This window comes from Mauremys mutica, chromosome 4, assembly GCF_020497125.1.
Source record: "Mauremys mutica isolate MM-2020 ecotype Southern chromosome 4, ASM2049712v1, whole genome shotgun sequence".
Classification (NCBI taxonomy): Eukaryota; Metazoa; Chordata; order Testudines; family Geoemydidae; genus Mauremys; species Mauremys mutica.
Window position 1 is genome coordinate 123,751,422 of NC_059075.1, and position 19,838 is coordinate 123,771,259.

At 47.6% G+C, this 19,838-nt stretch overlaps 1 protein-coding gene across 5 annotated transcripts in view; it reads right to left on the reverse strand.

Moving 5' to 3' along the window:
* Positions 1–11,458, reverse strand: part of LZTR1 (leucine zipper like transcription regulator 1) — a 277,535-nt gene extending 266,077 nt beyond the window's left edge. For 4 of the 5 annotated variants that reach the window (XM_045017155.1, XM_045017154.1, XM_045017156.1 and 1 more), the window contains exons 1-2: positions 11,212–11,454; positions 10,845–10,907 (exon numbers count right to left, since the gene is read on the reverse strand). In XM_045017155.1, coding sequence (XP_044873090.1) covers positions 10,845–10,907; positions 11,212–11,390 — 242 coding nt within the window. In that variant the 5' untranslated portion in view covers positions 11,391–11,454. Of the gene's footprint in view, positions 1–10,844; positions 10,908–11,211 lie in introns of all 5 variants that reach the window. The other variant, XM_045017157.1, reaches the window with a different exon arrangement.
* Between the last annotated feature and the right edge of the window lie 8,380 nt (positions 11,459–19,838).

Genomic DNA, 19,838 nt, shown 5'->3' on the forward strand with positions numbered 1-19,838 from the left:
TTCCAAACATTCCTCCTGCACCCCAACGGCCTGCCCCAGCCCTGAGCCCCGTCCTGCACCTCAAGCCCCTCATCCCCAGCCCCACCCCCGAGCTTGCACCGCCAGCCAGAGCCCTCACCCCCTCCTGCCCCAACCCAGAGCCCCTTCCTGCACCCTGAACCCCTCACTTCTCACCCCACCTCAAAGTCTAGGGGAAGCCCCGAGCCTCCGCACCTCCCCGTGGGGCTGTGTGTGGCCTGTGATTGATTTTTTCTGTGGGTCAATGGCCTCTGATAGAAAAAAAGATTTCCCACCCCTGGTCTAGAAGATACACACAATAAACAGGCACGCATGCAAGCTCTGAAGTGCCTGTGCATCTGAAGGTATTGTTGAATCTCACACTCACCAATACACATTTCAAGCTGTTAGCAGATAACGGTTTAAAGATCTGATGCAGATTTTCATTTTCTACCTGATTTAGTGTATCAGAATACATTTCAGAACAAGGAAATATTCGAAAGTTTTTAAAAAAAACAGGAGAAAAGGATGAAGTTGAGTGTGTGCGCTGCAAATGGTGTGGCCAAATTATTAAATGAAAATACTTACAGGCTAATAGTTCTAAGTTTACAATAGTAAACTGTTTAATCAAATGTAGAGTTTTATTTGGTGATTAGGGATACATTGTTTTCTTAAACTCAGAGGTGGCATTGTGTATAGAGTTCTGTTTTAGTTCTGCAGCAAACCACATGGATGAGCGGAATTCAAAGTATTGATCTACTGAATACTTTTTTCGTCCATCAAAATAAACCGTGATATTTACTCAGAAAAATTATTAATATTTTTTGCACTGATTTTTCATCTGTTTTTGTTGTTGTAGTAATAAACACTGATAAATTCCTGGGAAAAAATAAAATAAAAACTGAAAATGAAGGACCCTACACACAGTATACGTCAAAAGCAAGACCTCGCCATCTTTATGCCATTCCCAGCCCAACCATCCCAACACACACTGGAACAATTTATAAAATGTGAAAACTGTTTCTCACTCAAAAATGTCCGAGGGGCTTTTGCTTAAACTTTCACCTTTGGATGGACTCCAGGGAAGTTTTAATCCAAAAGGTGAACGCTTTAGAACACTATGAGGATCTGAAAATGGGATTACAATATAAACTGTTTTGTAACTTGCAAATTCTGTTATTGGAAAATTAGTATATCCTCATCAGATAATCAAGAATTGTATTGTAATTCACATGCACAAGGAGGTAGGTAGGGTTGCATGCTCAAGCTTACCTTCTATATTTCCTGACTTCTTAGTGCTCAACTATGCAACCTTAGCACTTGTCTACACAGGATGTTACTGCATGTGACACCAGAGTGTCACTCTACAGCACGCTAGCTTGCTGCATAGTAACATCTTGTGTGGACCCTGCCACAGCGTACTAAAAGTTCCATAGTGCTTTGACATACTCCCATTTCAAACAGAACGTCAAAGCACACAATAGAACACTTAGCTCACTATAACACTGTCCACTGCACAATAAACTAGAGTGCTGTGGATTTACATCCTGATTTGCCACACAGTAACATCCCATGTAGACAAGCCTTTAGACACTGAATTTTGTAGGTTTTTGTGCTTTGTTTTTAAAAGAGCAAAAGAATGGGAAAATAAATGGAACTTCAGTCTCCCAGCCTACTACTGGCTTGTAAAAAAGCTGCCAATGGAGTTTGCAAATTTCATAACATGAAAAGACTTTGTTTGAAGCCTCCTGAGTGCTGCCACTCTCGATTAAGTGTCCCAGAGCCCCACCATTCTCACCACACCTCTCCATAGCACTCAGGAAAATAAGTCACAATAAAGGGGAAAGGTTGTATGCATTCAAAATTCAGAATTTAGAATGTCATCCCTATTAAACAACTGGATAAAGAACCATTAGCAACTAGCTCAATACTTCCCTGTGAAACAGAATTAGCACTAATGTTGCTCTAATTAAGCAACAGTTCACCATTCACTAAACTAAGTAAATTTTCTGGGAGATGTCGTAATAAAGCAGCCTTCCAGACTTAGGGTGTCCCAGGTTAGAAACAACATACTGTAATATTTTACATTTACACAGTACCTTCCAATCAAAACCACTTTGCATTGTACTGCATGGAACTGTCCAATACATAAGCACCAATGAACTGCAGTAGCTTCTGGAGTGGGAAAGGTAACAGCCAATTGGTATACAAAGATGCCACATAGTGTGGAGAAGGGAAATTTTGTGCAATGGCACCAGGGCAGACCATAACTCTTAATGTTAAGGACAATGCACACACCAGACTTCAAGGTTAAGGGTTCAGCTATTATTTTAAATCCACGGATGTGATAAATGAAGGTGTGGGGCAGATCCCTTTTGTGGACACCCAGAAGCTATAAAATCCCTCTTCGTAGCTGTTCTCTATTTGCTCTACCTCTAAAGGGTTAAAATGTCTCATTGCTATGCATAGGTAAAAGGAAGTGAGTGGACACCTGGCCAAAAGAGCCAATGGGAAGGCTAGAACTTTTTTAAATGGAGAAAAAAAACTCTCCTTTTTTCTGTCTGTGGTTGTTCTCCCGGGGAGAGGTGGACAGGGCAAGAGCTATGCTGTAAGAAGCTTGGGCCAGGTATGAAAAATCATCAGTATCATACGTAGAAACTACTAATTGAAAACCACAGATATGTAAGTAGATCAGGAAATGTCTAGAAAGACACTAATAGGTTTATCCCTTTGATTTCTTTATGGCTTGTGGATTCCTCTGTGCTAACCCCAGGTGCTTTTGTTTTGCTTGTAACCTTTAAGCTGGACTTCAAGAAAGCTACTCTTGGTGCTTAATCCTTGTAGTTGCTCTTAAAATCTAGCAATAGTCTGAGTCACCAGATGTATTTTCTATTTTTTTTTAAATAAGATTTACCTTTTTTAAGAACAGAATTGGATTTGTGTGTTTTAAGAGGTTTGTGCACGTTTAATTAGCTGGTGGCAACAGCTGATTTCCCCCTTTTTTCTCAGCTCTTTCCGGGGCGGGGAGGGGGGCAGGCTCTGAAAGGGCTTGAGGGCTCTCAAAGGGGTTCTGCACTTGGGTGATGGCAGCATCTACCAATCCAAGGTCAGAGAAAAGCTTTAACCTTGGGAGTTTAATATAAGCCTGGAGTGGCCAGTATTAATTTTTAGAATCCTTGTGGGCCCCCACTTTCTAAACTCGAAGTGCCAGAGTGGGGAATTAGTCTCGACATGGTGGCAGAGCGGTGGGATCATTTTGAACCAGAGGCAGAGAGCTCAGGATTTTAAAAGGACACATTTTTCCTTTTGGCAGCCTGCAAAGCCAAGGAGGTTTTTTTCCCCCCCCCCTTTCTTTTCTTTTCTTTGCTGCCTGAACAGGCACACAAAGGGTTCAGCCTGCAAAGCCAGGGAGTTCAACAAGCAGTTTATTTTTTTTTTCTAACTTTGTGGCAATGAAATAGCTAGGCTAGAGTAGGGCAGCACTGTGCATGAGGTTGTGGTCGGGCACTGAAACCCTAGAGCAGTGGATCTTAACTTTTACTGCAGCCTGCACCCCTTTGGTTCTCAAAAATATGTTCTCATGCCCCTTATCAAAAATCGTTGAAGTACGTCAGTTCTTTAAACCTAGATATATCATAATTATAGAATGAAAGAGATACAATTTTATATTTATTTTAATTTCGCTGTTAAAATTTAATGCAGTAATTGTTAAAAAAATTTATAATATTAAAAAATACATAGGTTTGATGAAACAAAGTAGTTGTACTTACGTGCCTGTGCTTAATTTGTGTTTCTGATGATTTACCTTCTAAAAAATCTGGCATGTCTTGCACCTCCAGAAAGGGCATCTCGCACCCCCAGGGAGCGCGTGCACCCCAGGTTAAGAACCACTGCCCTAGAGCAACTAGCCTTCCCAAAGCAGCACGCCACAGAGAAGACAGACCCAGATCAAGCCCAGACATCCAGCTCCACAACAGAAATGCAGGGAGGGGATGGGGGACCAGAGATTTCCCCAGAGGGAATGGCTAGCCCTCCTCAACCCGAGATCCAGGTGCCAAGATGGAGGGATTCCCTTAACCCAGACCGAGTTCTAACTGCTGAAGACAGGAATTTCTTCCTACAGATGAAGTACTTGGAGGCGGAAGCAGAGGAGAAGCACTTGGAGGCAGAGGAGAGGAGAGAGTCGAAGCGCTTGGAGGCGGAAATGGAGCTGAAGCGCTTAGAGCTGGAAAGGGCTAAGCTGGGTCAACCAGGTAGCCCTAACAGTCGTCCTCCAGGTACCGCTCCCCATTCCAAGTAATTCCCCACATACAAGGTAGGCAATGATACAGAGGCCTTCTTAGGCCTGGTCTACACTAAGAAGGGGGTTCGAATTAGGGTACGCTATTCAGCTACGTGAATAGCGTAGCTGAATTCGAAGTACCCTAATTCGAACAACTCACCCGTCCACATGCGGCGGGGTCGAACTCCGCGGCTCCCCCGTCGACTCCGCCAACTCCTTCTGCCGAGGTGGAGTACCGGAGTCAACCGCGGCGCTTCCGGAGTTCGAACTATCGCGTCTAGATCAGACGCGATAGTTCGAACTCCAAAAAGTCGAACTCTCCGCGTCGAACCGGCAGGTAAGTGTAGATGTACCCTTAGAAAATTTTGAAAGGGCTTGGCTTGGGCACAACATTCCTGCAGACCAGCATACGGTGGAGCTGAGGCCACAACTCAGTGGACCCTTAGCAGAGGTGTCTGCTAAAATGCCTAAAGAACACATGAACGAGTACGAACTTTTTAAATAAAAGGCCAGAATTAGGATGGGGCTAACACCCAACCATGGGGCTAACACCCAGCCATGGGGCTAACACCCAGCCAGTGGTTCAGAGCCCTAAGGTGGAAACATACTGTAATATTTTACATTTACACAGTACCTTCCAATCGAAAACACTTTGCATTGTGCTGCATGGAACTGTCCAATACATATGCACCAATGAACTGCAGTAGCTTCTGAGGTATACAAAGATGCCACATAACAATGTGGAGAAGGGAAATTTTGTGCAATGGCACCAGGGCAGACTCTTAATGTTAAGGACAATGCACACACCAGACTTCAAGTTTAAGGGTTCAGCTATTATTTTAAATCCACAGACAACAGAACTTCAATATTAAGATTGTCTGTCTGAATACAGCCTCAGTAAACCCCATGGAACCCAATTTCTTTACCTTGAAAATCAAGGTCAGAGTCAACTTTGCTTCGATTTGCACCTGTCTCTTCAGGGAGAGAACATTTCAACTCTGAAGTCTGCACAACTAGAAAATTCTTTCAGCAGCACCCATAAGCAGAAGCAGAGTCTTCCAGACAACCCCTCCCAATAACTACGAAGGGCAGTAACAAAGAAATTAAGGGTAGACATTTTTCTCCCTCTGTGGTGCAGCATTCTGTTCTCTCAACATGCAAGAAGCACAAAAGCTGACATAACACCTATGTTTCAATCCGCTTTGCAGAGCAAACAAACCCCATGAGAGTGGTAACTAATACCCCACTTTCACTGACAGAGTATCTGAAAGCACGGAGAGTGGAAGTCACAGAACCACTAAATTGTCAGTGTGAAAGAACCACTAGCAACATTACCAGAGGGGGTGGAGCCTCTGGGCAGGAGACTGAGCAAGGAAGTTGGAGAGTGGATTTTGAGAGAGATATCGGGGAATGATGACAGGAAAGTCACAGGGAACTGGGAGGTGGAGGGTCAGACAAGTCTGACTAGACTTGCCTGGAGAGGTGGGCTAAGTTAAAGGGTAGTAGACCTTGGAGGAGGGAACCTTAGGAGAGTGCAGCGTGGTGTCCCTAGCCCCAGAAGCTCCCCACACAGATAGATCATGGTGGACTTGGGAGGGGAGAGAGTCAGAGAAAACGAGGGATTTCCAAAGCCAGCCCAGTAACTCAGCAGTAAAAATTCAGCACTCAATATTTTAAAAATTTGCAAAATTCTGCATATTTCATTTGTCAATAAATAAACATGGAGGCTCCAGCATGGCAGTAGACAGTACAGGCCACTGGCTGCACAGAGGTGGGAGATCACCCTGCAGCCCACCCCAGGACACAGACTTCAGCAGTGAGGCTGCACCTGAACCTGATACAGCACTAGTGCCAGGCCAGCCCCACAAACACACCAAGTTCCTGCCCCTCAACACCAGATGCACCAAGATAGCAAGCGAGAAGGACAGAGTCTCACACGCACACCCAACCCTGGCCCCCGATACAGATGTGGGGCAGGCAGGCTCAGCCCAGCAGGATCAAAGTGTGGAGGGGCTTACTGTGGGGGATCCAGGTGTGGGATGAGAGGGTTCTGTGTGGCACAATCTGGGTGCAGGTGGCTCGGTGTGAGGGAGTTCTGGATGCAGGGGGAATGAGACTCTGCAGGGAGGACCAGGTGAAGGTGGTTGGGGCTCAGCACAGAGGCAGGCTTGGCAGGGGGGATTCAGCAGTGGGGGCCCAAATGCAAGGGGAGTGGGGCTTGGTGAGGTGGGGTTCTGGGTGCAGCTGGCTGGGCTCAGTGGGGTGGAGGTCCAGGTGTGGGGGGCTCGTCGGGTTGGTCCAGATTCATGGGGCTCATTGGGGTGTGGGTTTGAGTGGGGAGGCTCAGTGGTGGTGGTCTGGATGTAGGGGTGGGGGTCCAGATGCAGGGGAGGACTCAGCAGGAGGGGGACTCCAAATTCAGGGGGTGAGGCTCAGCAGGTGGGGGTTCAAGTGTGAAGGGCTCAGTGTGGGGGTTCTGAGTGTGGGTGGTGATGGTCATCAGAGGGGATCTGGGTATGGGGAGATGCAGCAGATGAACAGGGATTAGACAGACAGGGGAGCAGCTCCCCATACAGTGGCTCCTTCCCTTGCAGAATAGGAGCGATGGGAGCAGGAAGCAGGGAAGGGGGGTGGACAGCCAGGGGAGGTTTCTGGGGGTGGGTCTGACTTGGCCCTGGCCACTCCTCGTGGAGTAAGAGGAAGTGCTGGTACAGGGTAGGAGCCACTGGCCGGGGCATTCCCAGCCCCACACTCCTCCAGTCATTTACCTCTCCACCGGCTGCGCTGTGCGCCCAAAACAATGCACCTGTGCTGTTCAGGAGGCATGCATGACCGCTCTTATGGTTTCCTTTGCTTCCCTGTCAGAAGTAATTATTCTGTGGGGAAATAAAGAAATCTGCAGGGGACATGAATTCTGTGCATGCACAGTGGTGCAGAATTCCCCTAGGAGTAATAAAGAAGCAGCTCAAGCTAGGCTTACATAGGCAGGGTAAGATGAGCAGTTTTTATGTATTTCTCTAACACTTTCAATTCCATGTTCGATTATATTTGTTCTTAGTGGAAGAAATAAGATAATTTATTTTCACTAACTCTAAGACTAAGCCTAATATGTGCTACTAAGTTATTTAGAGACCTGATTGCTGCTTCTCATACTGACACTACATAATAATTAATATGCTAGAGCAGGGGTTCTCAGGACAAATTTTTTGGTGGCTTCAGAGTGTCACACTTTTTCCTAAAATACTTAATTAGCTTTAGGAAAAACAAATATACACATATACATGTCCAAATATTTATTGTGAGCTAGTAAGTCTGCTCTGAAAAGTGATATTAACAAACATAAGTATCACTTTTCACAGCAGACTTACTCAGCCCTGGCAAGCCTGTGGACAAATTAAGACCTAGATGGGGGGGTCGGGGTAGGCAGCAAGAGCCAGGGGTGATGGGGTTCGGGGGGTGGCTGGAGGAGACGGTGGGGGGCCTGAACCTGAAGCCCCGTGACTGGGTGGATGGAGCCCAAAGCTGCACAGCCAGAACCTGGGGCCAGCTCCTGTGCAGCCAGAGCCTGAAGCCCTGCAGCTGCAGTCTACCACCCCAGGGGTGAAACGCAAAGCCTAAGCCCCACCACCCCTGGGAAGGTGGGGAACTCACCAGCTGCCTGCCCCCATCTGTCTCCAAAGAGGGGGCAGGGCCCAACCCCTGCTTGCAGCCCAAGCAGCCAACACCAAGGCAGTGCATCCAGGAACAACAGGGAAGGAGAGGGGCCACTGTTTTGACCCCACCCCACCCCCACAGCCCAGAAGGCTGTGGCCGCAGCCACAAGAAAAGTCACTGGTGGTCGCATTTGAGAAACGCTCTGTTAGAGTGTCTCTCTGGGTTTCCAGTTCCCAGGGAGAAAAGACTAAAACCTTTTAACGCTAAATCTAAAAGAACCAAGGAGTGGATGATGGCAGCAAAGGTACCAGTTAAAAAATACTAAGCTTCATATGTTCCCTACCCAGCTTTCTCTTAACACCTGATATGATGAAGTTATTTCTATTTAAATTACTAAAAGCTACCTATCGAAGGCTCTAGAAACCCTAACACACCATTAATAATACAAAGTCATCTCAGCGGTATTTAAATAATCAATTAAACGGGAACTCATCAAGCCATTTACAGAAACTCCTTTCTGTCTTTTCATAGCTGTAGGGAAAACACCTTTCAGCTCTCTCCAAAAACCCTGCAGAGCAGATAGATTTTGCAGCATGCTCAAAAGGTCACTAAATTCAGCCTATTTCAGACCAACATGGGGAAACAAGAGTCTCAGATTTTTCACTGAGAATTCCCTACTTGTCACTGCCCCTTCTTTTATAATGAGCACACTGCAGCTCATACACCCCTGCTGAAGCAATATGACCCAGGGAGAGAGGCACTCTCTCAGGTAGGCTGACCTAGGCTTTATAAGTTATGATCATCTCTTGAGCTCCACCAGGAGACCAGCAGACAAACAGTGAAGAGCCCAAAGCACTGGCATCACATGCGCCTAATGCGGTGGCCTGCTCAATAAGCACGTCCCTGCATTCTGCACAAGCATTAGGATCTGACTGGTTTAAGGTGCAGCACATATTGCAACAATCTAATCTTGAGGTGACAAAGGACTGGTTAAGAGTGGTTTGTCTACAACTGAAAGGAAAGGTTGCTGTTCCCTAGCTGGATAGTGATGAAGAAGAGCTGACTAGTACGCTGCTGTAATGCAAGTGTCAAACAGCAGCCACAGGTCTAGAATTACCTCATACGTGCCAAACCCTGATAACCAGGGCCAGTGCAAGCACTAGGCAAACTAGGAGGCTGCCTAGGGCACCGAGATTTGAGGGGCGCCGAAAAGTGGTGCCTAAAAATAGGACCAGACAGCAATCAAGACGCAGGCTGCAGATTGCAGACTGTCGGGAGGACGTAGATAAGAACAGGATTACTTGTGGCACCTTAGAGACTAACAAATTTATTTGAGCATAAGCTTTCATGGGCTACAGCCCACTTCTTCGGATGCATAGAATAGAACACACAGAAAGAAGATATTTATACATACAGAGAACATGAAAAGGTGGAAGTAGCCATGCCAACTGTAAGAGCTTATGTTCAAATACATTTGTTAGTCTCTAAGGTGCCACAAGTACTCCTGTTCTTTTTGCGGATACAGACTAACACGGTTGCTACTCTGAAACCTGTAGATAAGAACCACCTGCCATTTAGACAACCAGCGATTAGGGAAGTCCTTTGATTAGATTGAAGACTATAGGGAGGTGATAAGAATCACGCTCTCAATGAACTGCTCTCCAACTCCTACTATTTAGAAAGCCAGCAAAGTCCTTTGATTGTGACTCGATAATTGTACAGATTGCTGTGTTGGTAGGTACATTATTACAGTACTAGCTCCTCTGTCTTGTAGATTGCACAGCAATAGCCAGAAGGAGAGTGGAGCAGCTTGCGGCGGGAAGTGTAAGACCCCCTGCTGGGGCTGAGCTGTGCTGTCAGTGTGGTGCACCCGGCATGCTCCTCGGAGAGTGGGCTGCAGGTTTTCCAGGGCAGAGGCTCTGCTCCCTGGGGAGAGAAGGGAGGGAGGCCACGGCTGGCAGCTCTGCGGGCTCTCTTGCATGGAGGGGCAGCTAAGCCGCTTTAACCCACCTCCCTGAGCCCCAGCTTTCTATCCTCCTGACCCTGCTTTGGCGTGAGGGCCGCACACTCTCTGCCTTCACAGTCCTGCCTGTCCCACGCCCCCCTGCTGGAGCAAGAGCCCAGCATTCAACTCCCCAGCCCGGATGCAGGATGGACTCGTGAAGGCAAAGCACACCACACGCTATGTTGTGCAAAGAGAAAACAATAACAATGTCAGCACTGTCAGGTTATTCATTTATTTTCATTAAATGTGTAGACTAAATAATTAAATTAATAAATTTTCAAGCCAAACGTGTATTAATACTAACGAACAATGCCACATTATGCAGTATTCATTTTTGAAAGTTTTTAATAAGCGATGCTAGGGTGGGCGCAAAACATCCTTGCACCGGCCCTGCTGATAACCAATAGAATAATAGAATATCAGGGTTGGAAAGGACCTCAGGAAGTGATCTAGTCCAACCCCCTGCTATAGAGTTATAGGTTGTCAATACAAATAGTGTCTCCACACTACAGCATGCTAAGTCTAAAGCTGGATGGCTGCGTAACATATACCCAGGGCTGGCTTTAGGTCAATTCCCCTGATCCCCCCAAATCGGGCCCCATGCCCTAAAGAAAAGCACCTAACTTAAGCGCCTTTTTAATTTTTACTCACCCAGCGGCGCTCCAGGTCTTTGACAGCACTTCGGCAGCAGGTCCTTCACTCGCTCTGGGTCTTCGGCATGGAAGACCCGGAGCGCCGCCAGGTGAGTCATCCCTGCTGGGGCCATGTCAAAACTATTCAAATTGGGGCCCACACTTCCTAAAGCCAGCCCTACTTTCACCTAATATTAATGAACATAGCAAAAGACAAGGCTAGTAGGGAAGCTGCCTGGCAACACCACGGGCCAGGCAAGACAGTAGAACTTACCCATTGTCACCACCAAACACGTAGATGGCATCCCGATAGGCAACCACGGTGTGTTTGCTGCGCCTGAGAGAGAGTCTGTCAGACACTGGCAAGGGGAGTCCTGGCCCCGCCCCCAAACCCTGACCCGATCACTAGGTGCCACCCCCTCTCCAGCCCCACCCCACACACACTCTGACCCACCTCCTCCCCACACAACACCCTGACCCACCCCCTCTCAGCCCCTCTCCACCCCTTGAGCTGCCTACTCGGCATCGCCCCACCCCAGCGCTGCCCCGCCCACTCGGCTCTGCCCTCTCACAGCCCCACCCCCACCTTGGCCACCCACTTAATTCCGTCCCCAAGCTGGCGCGGTTTCTCATCGCCTCACCTGGCCCCTACGAACTCGTCACAGGGCGGCAGGCGGCGCCACCGATGCACTGTCTCGAAAGGCCCGAAGTTGAGGGTCAGGTACTCCACGCTGTCGGAGCAGCTGTGATCGAAATCCACGCTGGGCGCCACCTTGGAGCTCCCGGCCCCTCCGCCCGACGGGGCGCCGGCTGCTGCCATGGCCCAGCCCGTACGGACAGGATAGGCCGCCGCCGCCGCCGCCGCCGCCCAGGCATATGCGCAGGGCACCGGGCGGGACAGCGGAAGCACCGCCCCCTGAGGCCAATGGCTCCCGGCGTGCCCCGCGCCGTGAGGGGACTACAACTCCCGGCGTGCCCCGCGCTGAGGGGGCCTGAGGCTCTCGCTCTGTCTCGTCTTCCCAACTCGGTAGAAAGTTCTCTGGTTGCGCCCGACCGGGCGCGCTCCCGCCTCCCTTGGGACCCAGCGGGCCCGGCCGCCGCGGTGCAAGACGAGCGGGAGCCGGGGTCGGTCGCTGCTCGGCCCCTGAGACTGCCCCACGCCGGTAATGCTGGGCGGGGAAAACCCCAAGCGGGTCACGTGAGGGAGCCTCAGGACCTGAGCTCGCCTGGAGAGGCCCACACTGGGCTGTTAAGCTCATGAGGCAGGACCCTTGCTCTGGTTGTGGCTGGCTCTGTCTGGGGCGCCTCGGGGCTATGGTAACAAAGAACAAGCATGAGGACCAGTTATGGGGGCTAATTAGGTGGGTGGGTAGAGTTTCACTTATTAGGTGGGGGCGATGGGCTCCCAGGTGAACCTAACTGCACAGAGTTAGTGTGGAATGTAAGTGCTGAAGAGGAGAGGTGCACTGCTCCCAGCTTGTGCCCTGGGGGCAGGGAGTCAGTGTTTTGTTTACAAACAGAAGCAGAGTGATTAAGGTAAGAAAGGGCTGATGATTAAATTAAGGAGCTGCAAGTTTAATAGACTCAGGCTATGGCTACACTTAGCGCTGCCACGGGAGCACTCCCGTGGCAGCACTTTGAAGCGCGAGTGTGGTCGGAGCACCAGCGCTGGGAGAGAGCTCTCCCAGCGCTGTCCGTACTCCACCTCCCTATGGGGATTAGCCGTGCTCCCAGTGCTGGGGCTCTGATCACACTGGTGCTTTGCAGCGCCACAACTTGCAGCGCTGGAGGGGGTGTTTTTTCACACCCTGCTGCAGCGCTGCAAATCTGCAAGTGTAGCCAAGACCTCATGCTACACTTGAGAGTTGCTGCGCTGGTGGAGGCTTTCCAGCGCTGCAACTTAGTAACTGTCCACACCTGCAAGGCACATCCAGCACTGCAACTCCCTGGCTGCAGCGCTGGCTGTACACCTGGTCTGCTTGGGGGATAACGAGTGCAGTGCTGGTGATGCAGCGCTGCTCGTCAGGTGTGCCCACACACCAGCGCTGTTATTAGCCTCCAGGGTATTAGGAGATATCCCAGAATGCTTTTAACTAAATTACTCTCTTTGTTTTGTTATGCTGCCTCGCTTTGTTTTGTTGTGAACTCAGGGCTCCGGGAACTGCTTATCTAAAAAACAAACACAGCTCCTGTTTGCTGTGATCAATCTGTAACTGACTGTGAACAATCAAATGAGATAACCCACTACCTTGCTGTGAACGAGGCAGGCAGGGGGATGAGTGTTTGCTTGAGGATAGAAACAGCATGGGCAAGGGGGAGAAAGGGAGTCCATTGGAGCAGCTGCTTATCTGGTCTGCAGGCTGTTTGCAGTTAAGAGTAAGGGGTCGGGAAAATTTTCTGATTTTGCAAGGCAGGGAGCTGATACACAGTGTCAGCTCCAAAAATCCCCACTCTCTCTCTCTCCCCCGGTCCCTGTCACGCTCCACCCACCCCCCTCTTTTGAAAAGCATGTTGCTGCCACTTGAATGCTGGGATAGCTGCCCATAATGCATCACTCCCACCAGCGCTGCAAATGCTGCCACACTGCAGCGCTGGTAGCTGTGAGTGTGGCCACACACCAGTGCTTTCCCTACACAGCTGTACGACCAGCGCTGTAACTCCCAGCGCTGCAACTCTCAAGTGTAGCCATACCCATAGACTTTAAGGTCAGAAGGGACCATTATGATCATCTAGTCTGACCTCCTGCACAACGCAGGCCACACAATCTCACCCATCCACTCCTGTAGCAAACCCTTAGCCTATGTCTGAGTTATTGAAGTCCTCAAATTGTAGTTTGAAGACCTCAAGCTGCAGAGAATCCTCCAGCAAGTGACCAGTGCCCCATGCTGCAGAGGAAGGTGAAAAACCTCCAGGGCCTTTGCCAATCTGCCCTGGAGGAAAATTCCTTCCCGACCCCAAATATGGCGATCAGTTAAACCCTGAGCATGTGGGCAAGACTCACCAGCCAGCACCCAGGAAAGAGTTCTCTGTAGTAACTCAGATCCCACCCCATCTAACATCCCATCACAGACCACTGGGCATACTTACCTGCTGATAATCAAATATCAATTGCCAAATGAATTGCCAAAATTAGGTTATCCCATCATACCATCCCCTCCATAAACTTATCAAGCTTAGTCTTAAAGCCAGATATGTCTTTTGCCCCCACTACTCCCCTTGGAAGGCTGTTCCAGAACTTCACTCCTCTAATGGTTAGAAACCTTCATCTAATTTCAAGTCTAAACTTCCTAGTGTCCAGTTTATATCCATTTGTTCTTGTGTCCACATTGGTACTAAGCTTAAATAATTCCTCTCCCTCCCTAATATTTATCCCTCTGATATATTTATAAAGAGCAATCATATCCCCCCTCAGCCTTCTTTTGGTTAGGCTAAACAAGCCAAACTCTTTGAGTCTCCTTTCATAAGACAGGTTTCCACTCCTCGGATCCAGCCCTTCTCTGTACCTGTTCCAGTTTGAATTCATCCTTAAACATAGGAGACCAGAACTGCACACACTACTCCAGATGAGGCCTCACCAGTGCCTTGTATAACAGTACTATAACACCTCCTTATCTTTGCTGGAAATACCTCGCCTGATACATCCTAAAACTGCATTAGCTTTTTTAACGGCCATATCACATTGGCAGCTCATAGTCATCCTATGATCAACCAATACTCCGAGGTCCTTCTCCTCAGTTACTTCTAACTGATGTGTTCCCAATTTATAACTAAAATTCTTGTTGTTAATCCCTAAATGCATGACCTTGCACTTTTCACTATTAAATTTCATCCTATTACTATTACTCCAATTTACAAGGTCATCCAGATCTTCCTGTATGATATCCCGGTCCTTCTCTGTGTTAGCAATACCTCCCAGCTTTGTGTCATCCGCAAACTTTATTAGCACATTCCCACTTTTAGTGCCAAGGTCAGTAATAAAGAGATTAAATAAGATTGGTCCCAAAACCGATCCCTGAGGAACTCCACTAGTAACCTCCTTCCAGCCTGACAGTTCATCTTTCAGTACGACCCATTGTAGTCTCCCCTTTAACCAGTTCCTTATCCACTTTTCAATTTTCATATTGATCCCCATCTTTTCCAATTTAACTAGTAATTCCCCATGTGGAACCGTATCAAATGCCTTACTGAAATCAAGGTAAATTAGATCCACTGCGTTTCCTTTGTCTAAAAAATCTGTTACCTTCTCAAAGAAGGAGATCAGGTTGGTTTGGCACGATCTACCTTTTGTAAAACCATGTTGTATTATGTCCCAATTACCATTGACCTCAATGTCCTTAACTACTTTCTCCTTCAAAATTTTTTCCAAGACTTTACATACTACAGATGTCAAACTAACAGGCCTATAGTTACCAGGATCGCTTTTTTTCCCTTTCTTAAAAATAGGAACTACATTAGCAATTCTCCAATCATACGGTACAACCCCTGAGTTTACTGATTCATTAAAAATTCTTGCTAATGGGCTTGCAGTTTCATGTGCCAGTTCCTTTAATATTCTTGGATGAAGATTATCTGGGCCCTCCGATTTAGTCTCATTAAGCTGTTCGAGTCTGGCTTCTACCTTGGATGTGGTAATAGCTACCTCCATATCCTCATTCCCATTTGTCATCCTACCATTATCCCTAAGCACCTCATTAGCCTCATTAAAGACTGAGGCAAAGTATTTGTTTAGATATTGGGCCATGCCTAGATTATCCTTAACCTCCATTCCATCCTCAGTGTTTAGCAGTCCCACTTCTTCTTTCTTTGTTTTCTTCTTATTTATATGGCTATAGAACCTTTTACTATTGGTTTTAATTCCCTTTGCAAGGTCCAACTCTACTTGGCTTTTGGCCTTTCTCACTTTATCCCTACATGTTCTGACCTCAATAAGGTAGCTTTCCTTGCTAATCCCTCCTATCTTCCACTCTTTGTAGGCTTTCTGCTTTTTCTTAATCACCTCTCTAAGATGCTTGCTCATCCAGCTTGGTCTACAACGTCTGCCTATGAATTTTTTCCCCTTCCTTGGGATGCAGGCTTCTGATAGTCTCTGCAACTTTGACCTGAAGTAATTCCAGGCCTCCTCCGCCTTTAGATCCACAAATTCTTTAGTCCAATCTACTTCCCTAACTAATTTCCTTAATTCTTTAAAGTTAGCCCTTTTGAAATAAAAAACCCTAGTCCCAGATCTATTTTTGTTTATCCTTCCATTTAGTTTGAACTGAATTAGCTCATGATCGCTTGAACCAAGGTTGTCCCCTACAACGATTTCTTCTATGAGGTCCTCACTACTCACCAAAACCAAATCTAAAATGGCATCCCCTCTTGTTGGTTCTTCAACTACTTGGTGAAGGAATCCATCAGCTAGCACATCCAGAAAAATCTGAGCCCTATTATTACTACTAGCACTTGTCCTCCAGTCTATATCTGGGAAGTTAAAGTCTTCCATGATCACACAATTCCCATTAGTGTTTACTTCATTAAAAACATTAAAGAGGTCTCTATCCATATCCAAATCAGATCCCGGCGGTCTGTAGCACACCCCAAGCACTATCTCAGGGGAGGCTCTAGTAGCTTTCTTTCCCAATGTGATTTTTGCCCAGACAGACTCTGTCTTATCCATTCCATCACTTCTTATTTCTTTACAGTTAACCTCATCATTGATATACAATGCTACTCCACCTCCTTTGCCTTTATTTCTGTCTTTCCTAAACAGCACATAACCTTCAATACCTGTACTCCAGTCATGACTACTATTCCACCATGTTTCTGTTATCCCTATAATATCTTGTTTCACTTCCTGCACCAGTAGCTCTAGTTCCTGCATTTTGTTACCTAGGCTCCACGCATTAGTGTACAGACATCTTAATGTTTGCCGTTTGACTTCATTGACATTCTTTACCCGGTTAGGCACAGAGATTCTACCACCAGTATCACTAATTAGACTGGTATCTACACTATCCTTCCTCCTTATGTCCATTCTTCTGCCCACGGTTGTATCCTCTCTTACTTTGTTTTCTTCCCTTTCAATGTTAAATTCCGGCGTGGAGATTACCTGGACATCTCCCAACCATCTCCTCCAAATTCCTAGTTTAAAGCTCTCTTAATCAGTTGTGCCAGCCTCCATCCTAGAAGTCTATTTCCCTCCTTACTCAGGTGAAGTCCATCCTGAGAGAACAGTCCTCTATTCATGAATGCTTTCCAGTGGCCGTACATCCCAAAGCCCTCTTTATAGCACCACTGCCTGAGCCATCTGTTGATTGCCATAATCTTGTCACGCCTTTGTTGACCTTCTCTAGGAACAGGCAGAATCCCACTGAAGATCACCTGAGCCTCAATTTCCTTAAGCGTCTTCCCCAGTCTGGCATAGTCTCCCTTGATACGTTCCAGCGAGAATCTAACCGTATCATTCATTCCTACATGAAGGACAATCAGCGGATTCTTTCCCGCTCCTGTTAGGATCCTTTTCAGCCTCAGGTCCACATCCTGTATCTTAGCACCCAGCAGACAGCACACCCTTCTGTTCTCCGGATCAGCTCTAGTTACAGGCCTGTCTATTCTTCTCAGTAAGGAGTCCCCAATCACGTAGACCTGCCTTTTCCTGTTGACAGTGTGGTTCTCCGGTCTATCCCCTGCTCCCACGGGCTGCAGGTCCTCTCGATTTCTATTGTCCCTTGCAATCCTCCGCAACCCATCCCATATCCTCCTGGGGTTCATACTTGGTGTTGTCTCCATTGACTCTTCCCCTCTTCCTATAGGACTAGCTGCTCTTCTCTTCTTCCTTGCCCTCTCACCTTCAGCAACCACCTGCTGTGCCCCTTCTTCATTTTCCAACTCTGCAAACCTGTTCCTGAGCTCTATTTCTCCTTCACTGGCTCGTCTTTTCCTCTGCCTGGTTCTCTTAGTCACATGCTTCCACCGACCACTTTCCTCACCCAGCAGTCTCTCCTCAGAATTCTTTGGTCTTGCTTCCATCTTCAAGTCTGAGCTTATCCCTTCAGCCTTCACATGTCTTTGCTCCATCATCCGCTCGGACCCCCTTCTAAACTCTACCAGAGTTTCTACCTGCATTTCCAGTCCTCGGATCTTTTCTTCCATCAGCTCTCAGGCGCCACTTCATGCAGACAAAACTCTTTTCTGGTACCCCCTCCAGGATCATATACATGCCGCAGCTTCCACATCCGGTCATCCTCATTTTGTCTTTCACTGCTGCCTCTGTGTCAGTCATAGCCTTCCCACCTGCTCCTCCAACAGAACTCCCTCTGAAACTCCCCTGTTTACAGCTCTGTTTGCTGGCTGCTGTGCCACTGCAGCTGTCTATGCCGCTGCCTGACTGGCTGGCTACTTTTATAGGTCCCCTAAGCAGAGAAGTCATTAGATGAACCTGTAAAACAGGAATCCATCTGGGGGTTGAAGAAAGAACACAGGGGACTCAGGCTACACTGGCGCTTTACAGCGCTGCAACTTTCTCGCTCAGGGGTGTGAAAAAACACTCCCCTGAGCGCAGCAAGTTACAGCGCTGCAAAGCGCCAGTGTAAACACTGCCCAGCACTATAAGCTAATCCCCCCTGGGAGGTGGAGTACGTGCAGTGTTGGGAGAGCTCTCTCCCAGCACTGGCGCTGCGACCACACTCACACTTCAAAGCGCTGCCGTGGGAGCGCTCCCGCAGCAGCGCTGTGCAGCTCTAAGTGTAGCCATACCCTCAGAAGAAATACCACCAAGTCCTCTGAGCCAAGTTTACATTCAGAAAATAGGAAGATGTGAGGGGTGAAATGTGAGGTGAAAACAAGATGTGAGGTGAGGTGAAAACAAGGGGCCAAAATCCAGGGAAGGGATAGCAGTGAAACTACAGTACCCACCTGGTGAAGTGAAGAAACAGATTGATAAAGCAAGAAGGGTACCCAGAAGTCACCTACTACAAGACAGGCTCAACAAAGAAAGTAACAGAATGCCACTAGCTGTCACTGACAGCCCCCAACTAAAACCTCTCCAGCGCATCATCAAGGATCTACAACCTATCCTGAAGGACGATCCTTCACTCTCACAGACCTTGGGAGACAGGCCAGTCCTCGCTTACAGAGAGCCCCCCAACCTGAAGCAAATCCTCACCAGCAACTGCACACCACACAACAAAAACACTAACCCAGGAACAAACCTCATTGCCAGTTCTGTCCGCATATCTATTCAAGGGACACCATCATAGGACCTAACCACATCGGCCACACCATCAGGGGCTCGTTCACCTGCACGTCTACCAATGTGATATATGCCATCATGTGCCAGCAATGCCCCTCTGCCACGTACATTGACCAAACCAGACACTCTCTACACAAAAGAATAAATGGACACAAATCTGACATCAAGAATTATAACATTCAAAAACCAGTAAGAGAACACTTCAGTCTCCCTGGACACTTAATAACAGACTTAAAAGTGGCAATTCTTCAACAACAAAAACTTCAAAAACAGACTTCAATGAGAAACTGCAGAATTGGAATTAATTTGCAAACTGGACACCATCAAATTAGGCCTGAATAAAGACTGGGAGTGGATGGGTCACTACAAAAAGTAATTTTCCTCTGCTGATACTCACACCTTCTTGTCAGCTGTTGGAAATGGGCCACCTTGATTGTGTTGGCCTTATTAGCACTACAAAAGTAATTTTCCCTCCCTTGGTATTCACCCCATCTTGTCCACTGTTGAGAATAGGCCACTTCCATCTTAATTGAATTGGCTCATTAGCACTGACCCCCCACTTGGTAAGGCAACTCCCATCTTTTTATGTGCTGTAATATATATTCTGCTTACTGTAGTTTTCACTCCATGCATCTGATGAAGTGGGTTTTAGCTCACGAAAGTTTATGCCCAAATACATTTGTTAGTCTCTAAGGTGCCAAAAGGATTCCTCGTTGTTCTTGCTGATACAGACTAACACAGCTACCACTCTGAAACCAGTGATATAGAGAAGTTCCCACTCTATCTGTGATACTTAGGTGGCCCCATCACCATAGCATCTTGAGTGCCTCACATCACAGCCCCTTGTAAGGTAGAGCAGTGCTGTTATCCAGTGCCGTAACAAGGGCGAGGTGAGTGAGGCACTTGCCTCAGGCACACAAAGCCAAGGGGCGCAGAAAGTGGTGGAGAAAAAGAAAAAAAAAGCCACTGTCTGGCACAGAGATATTTATAACCCAGGTGATCTCCCCCTCCGCCCCCCTGTGCCTCCCTCGAGTG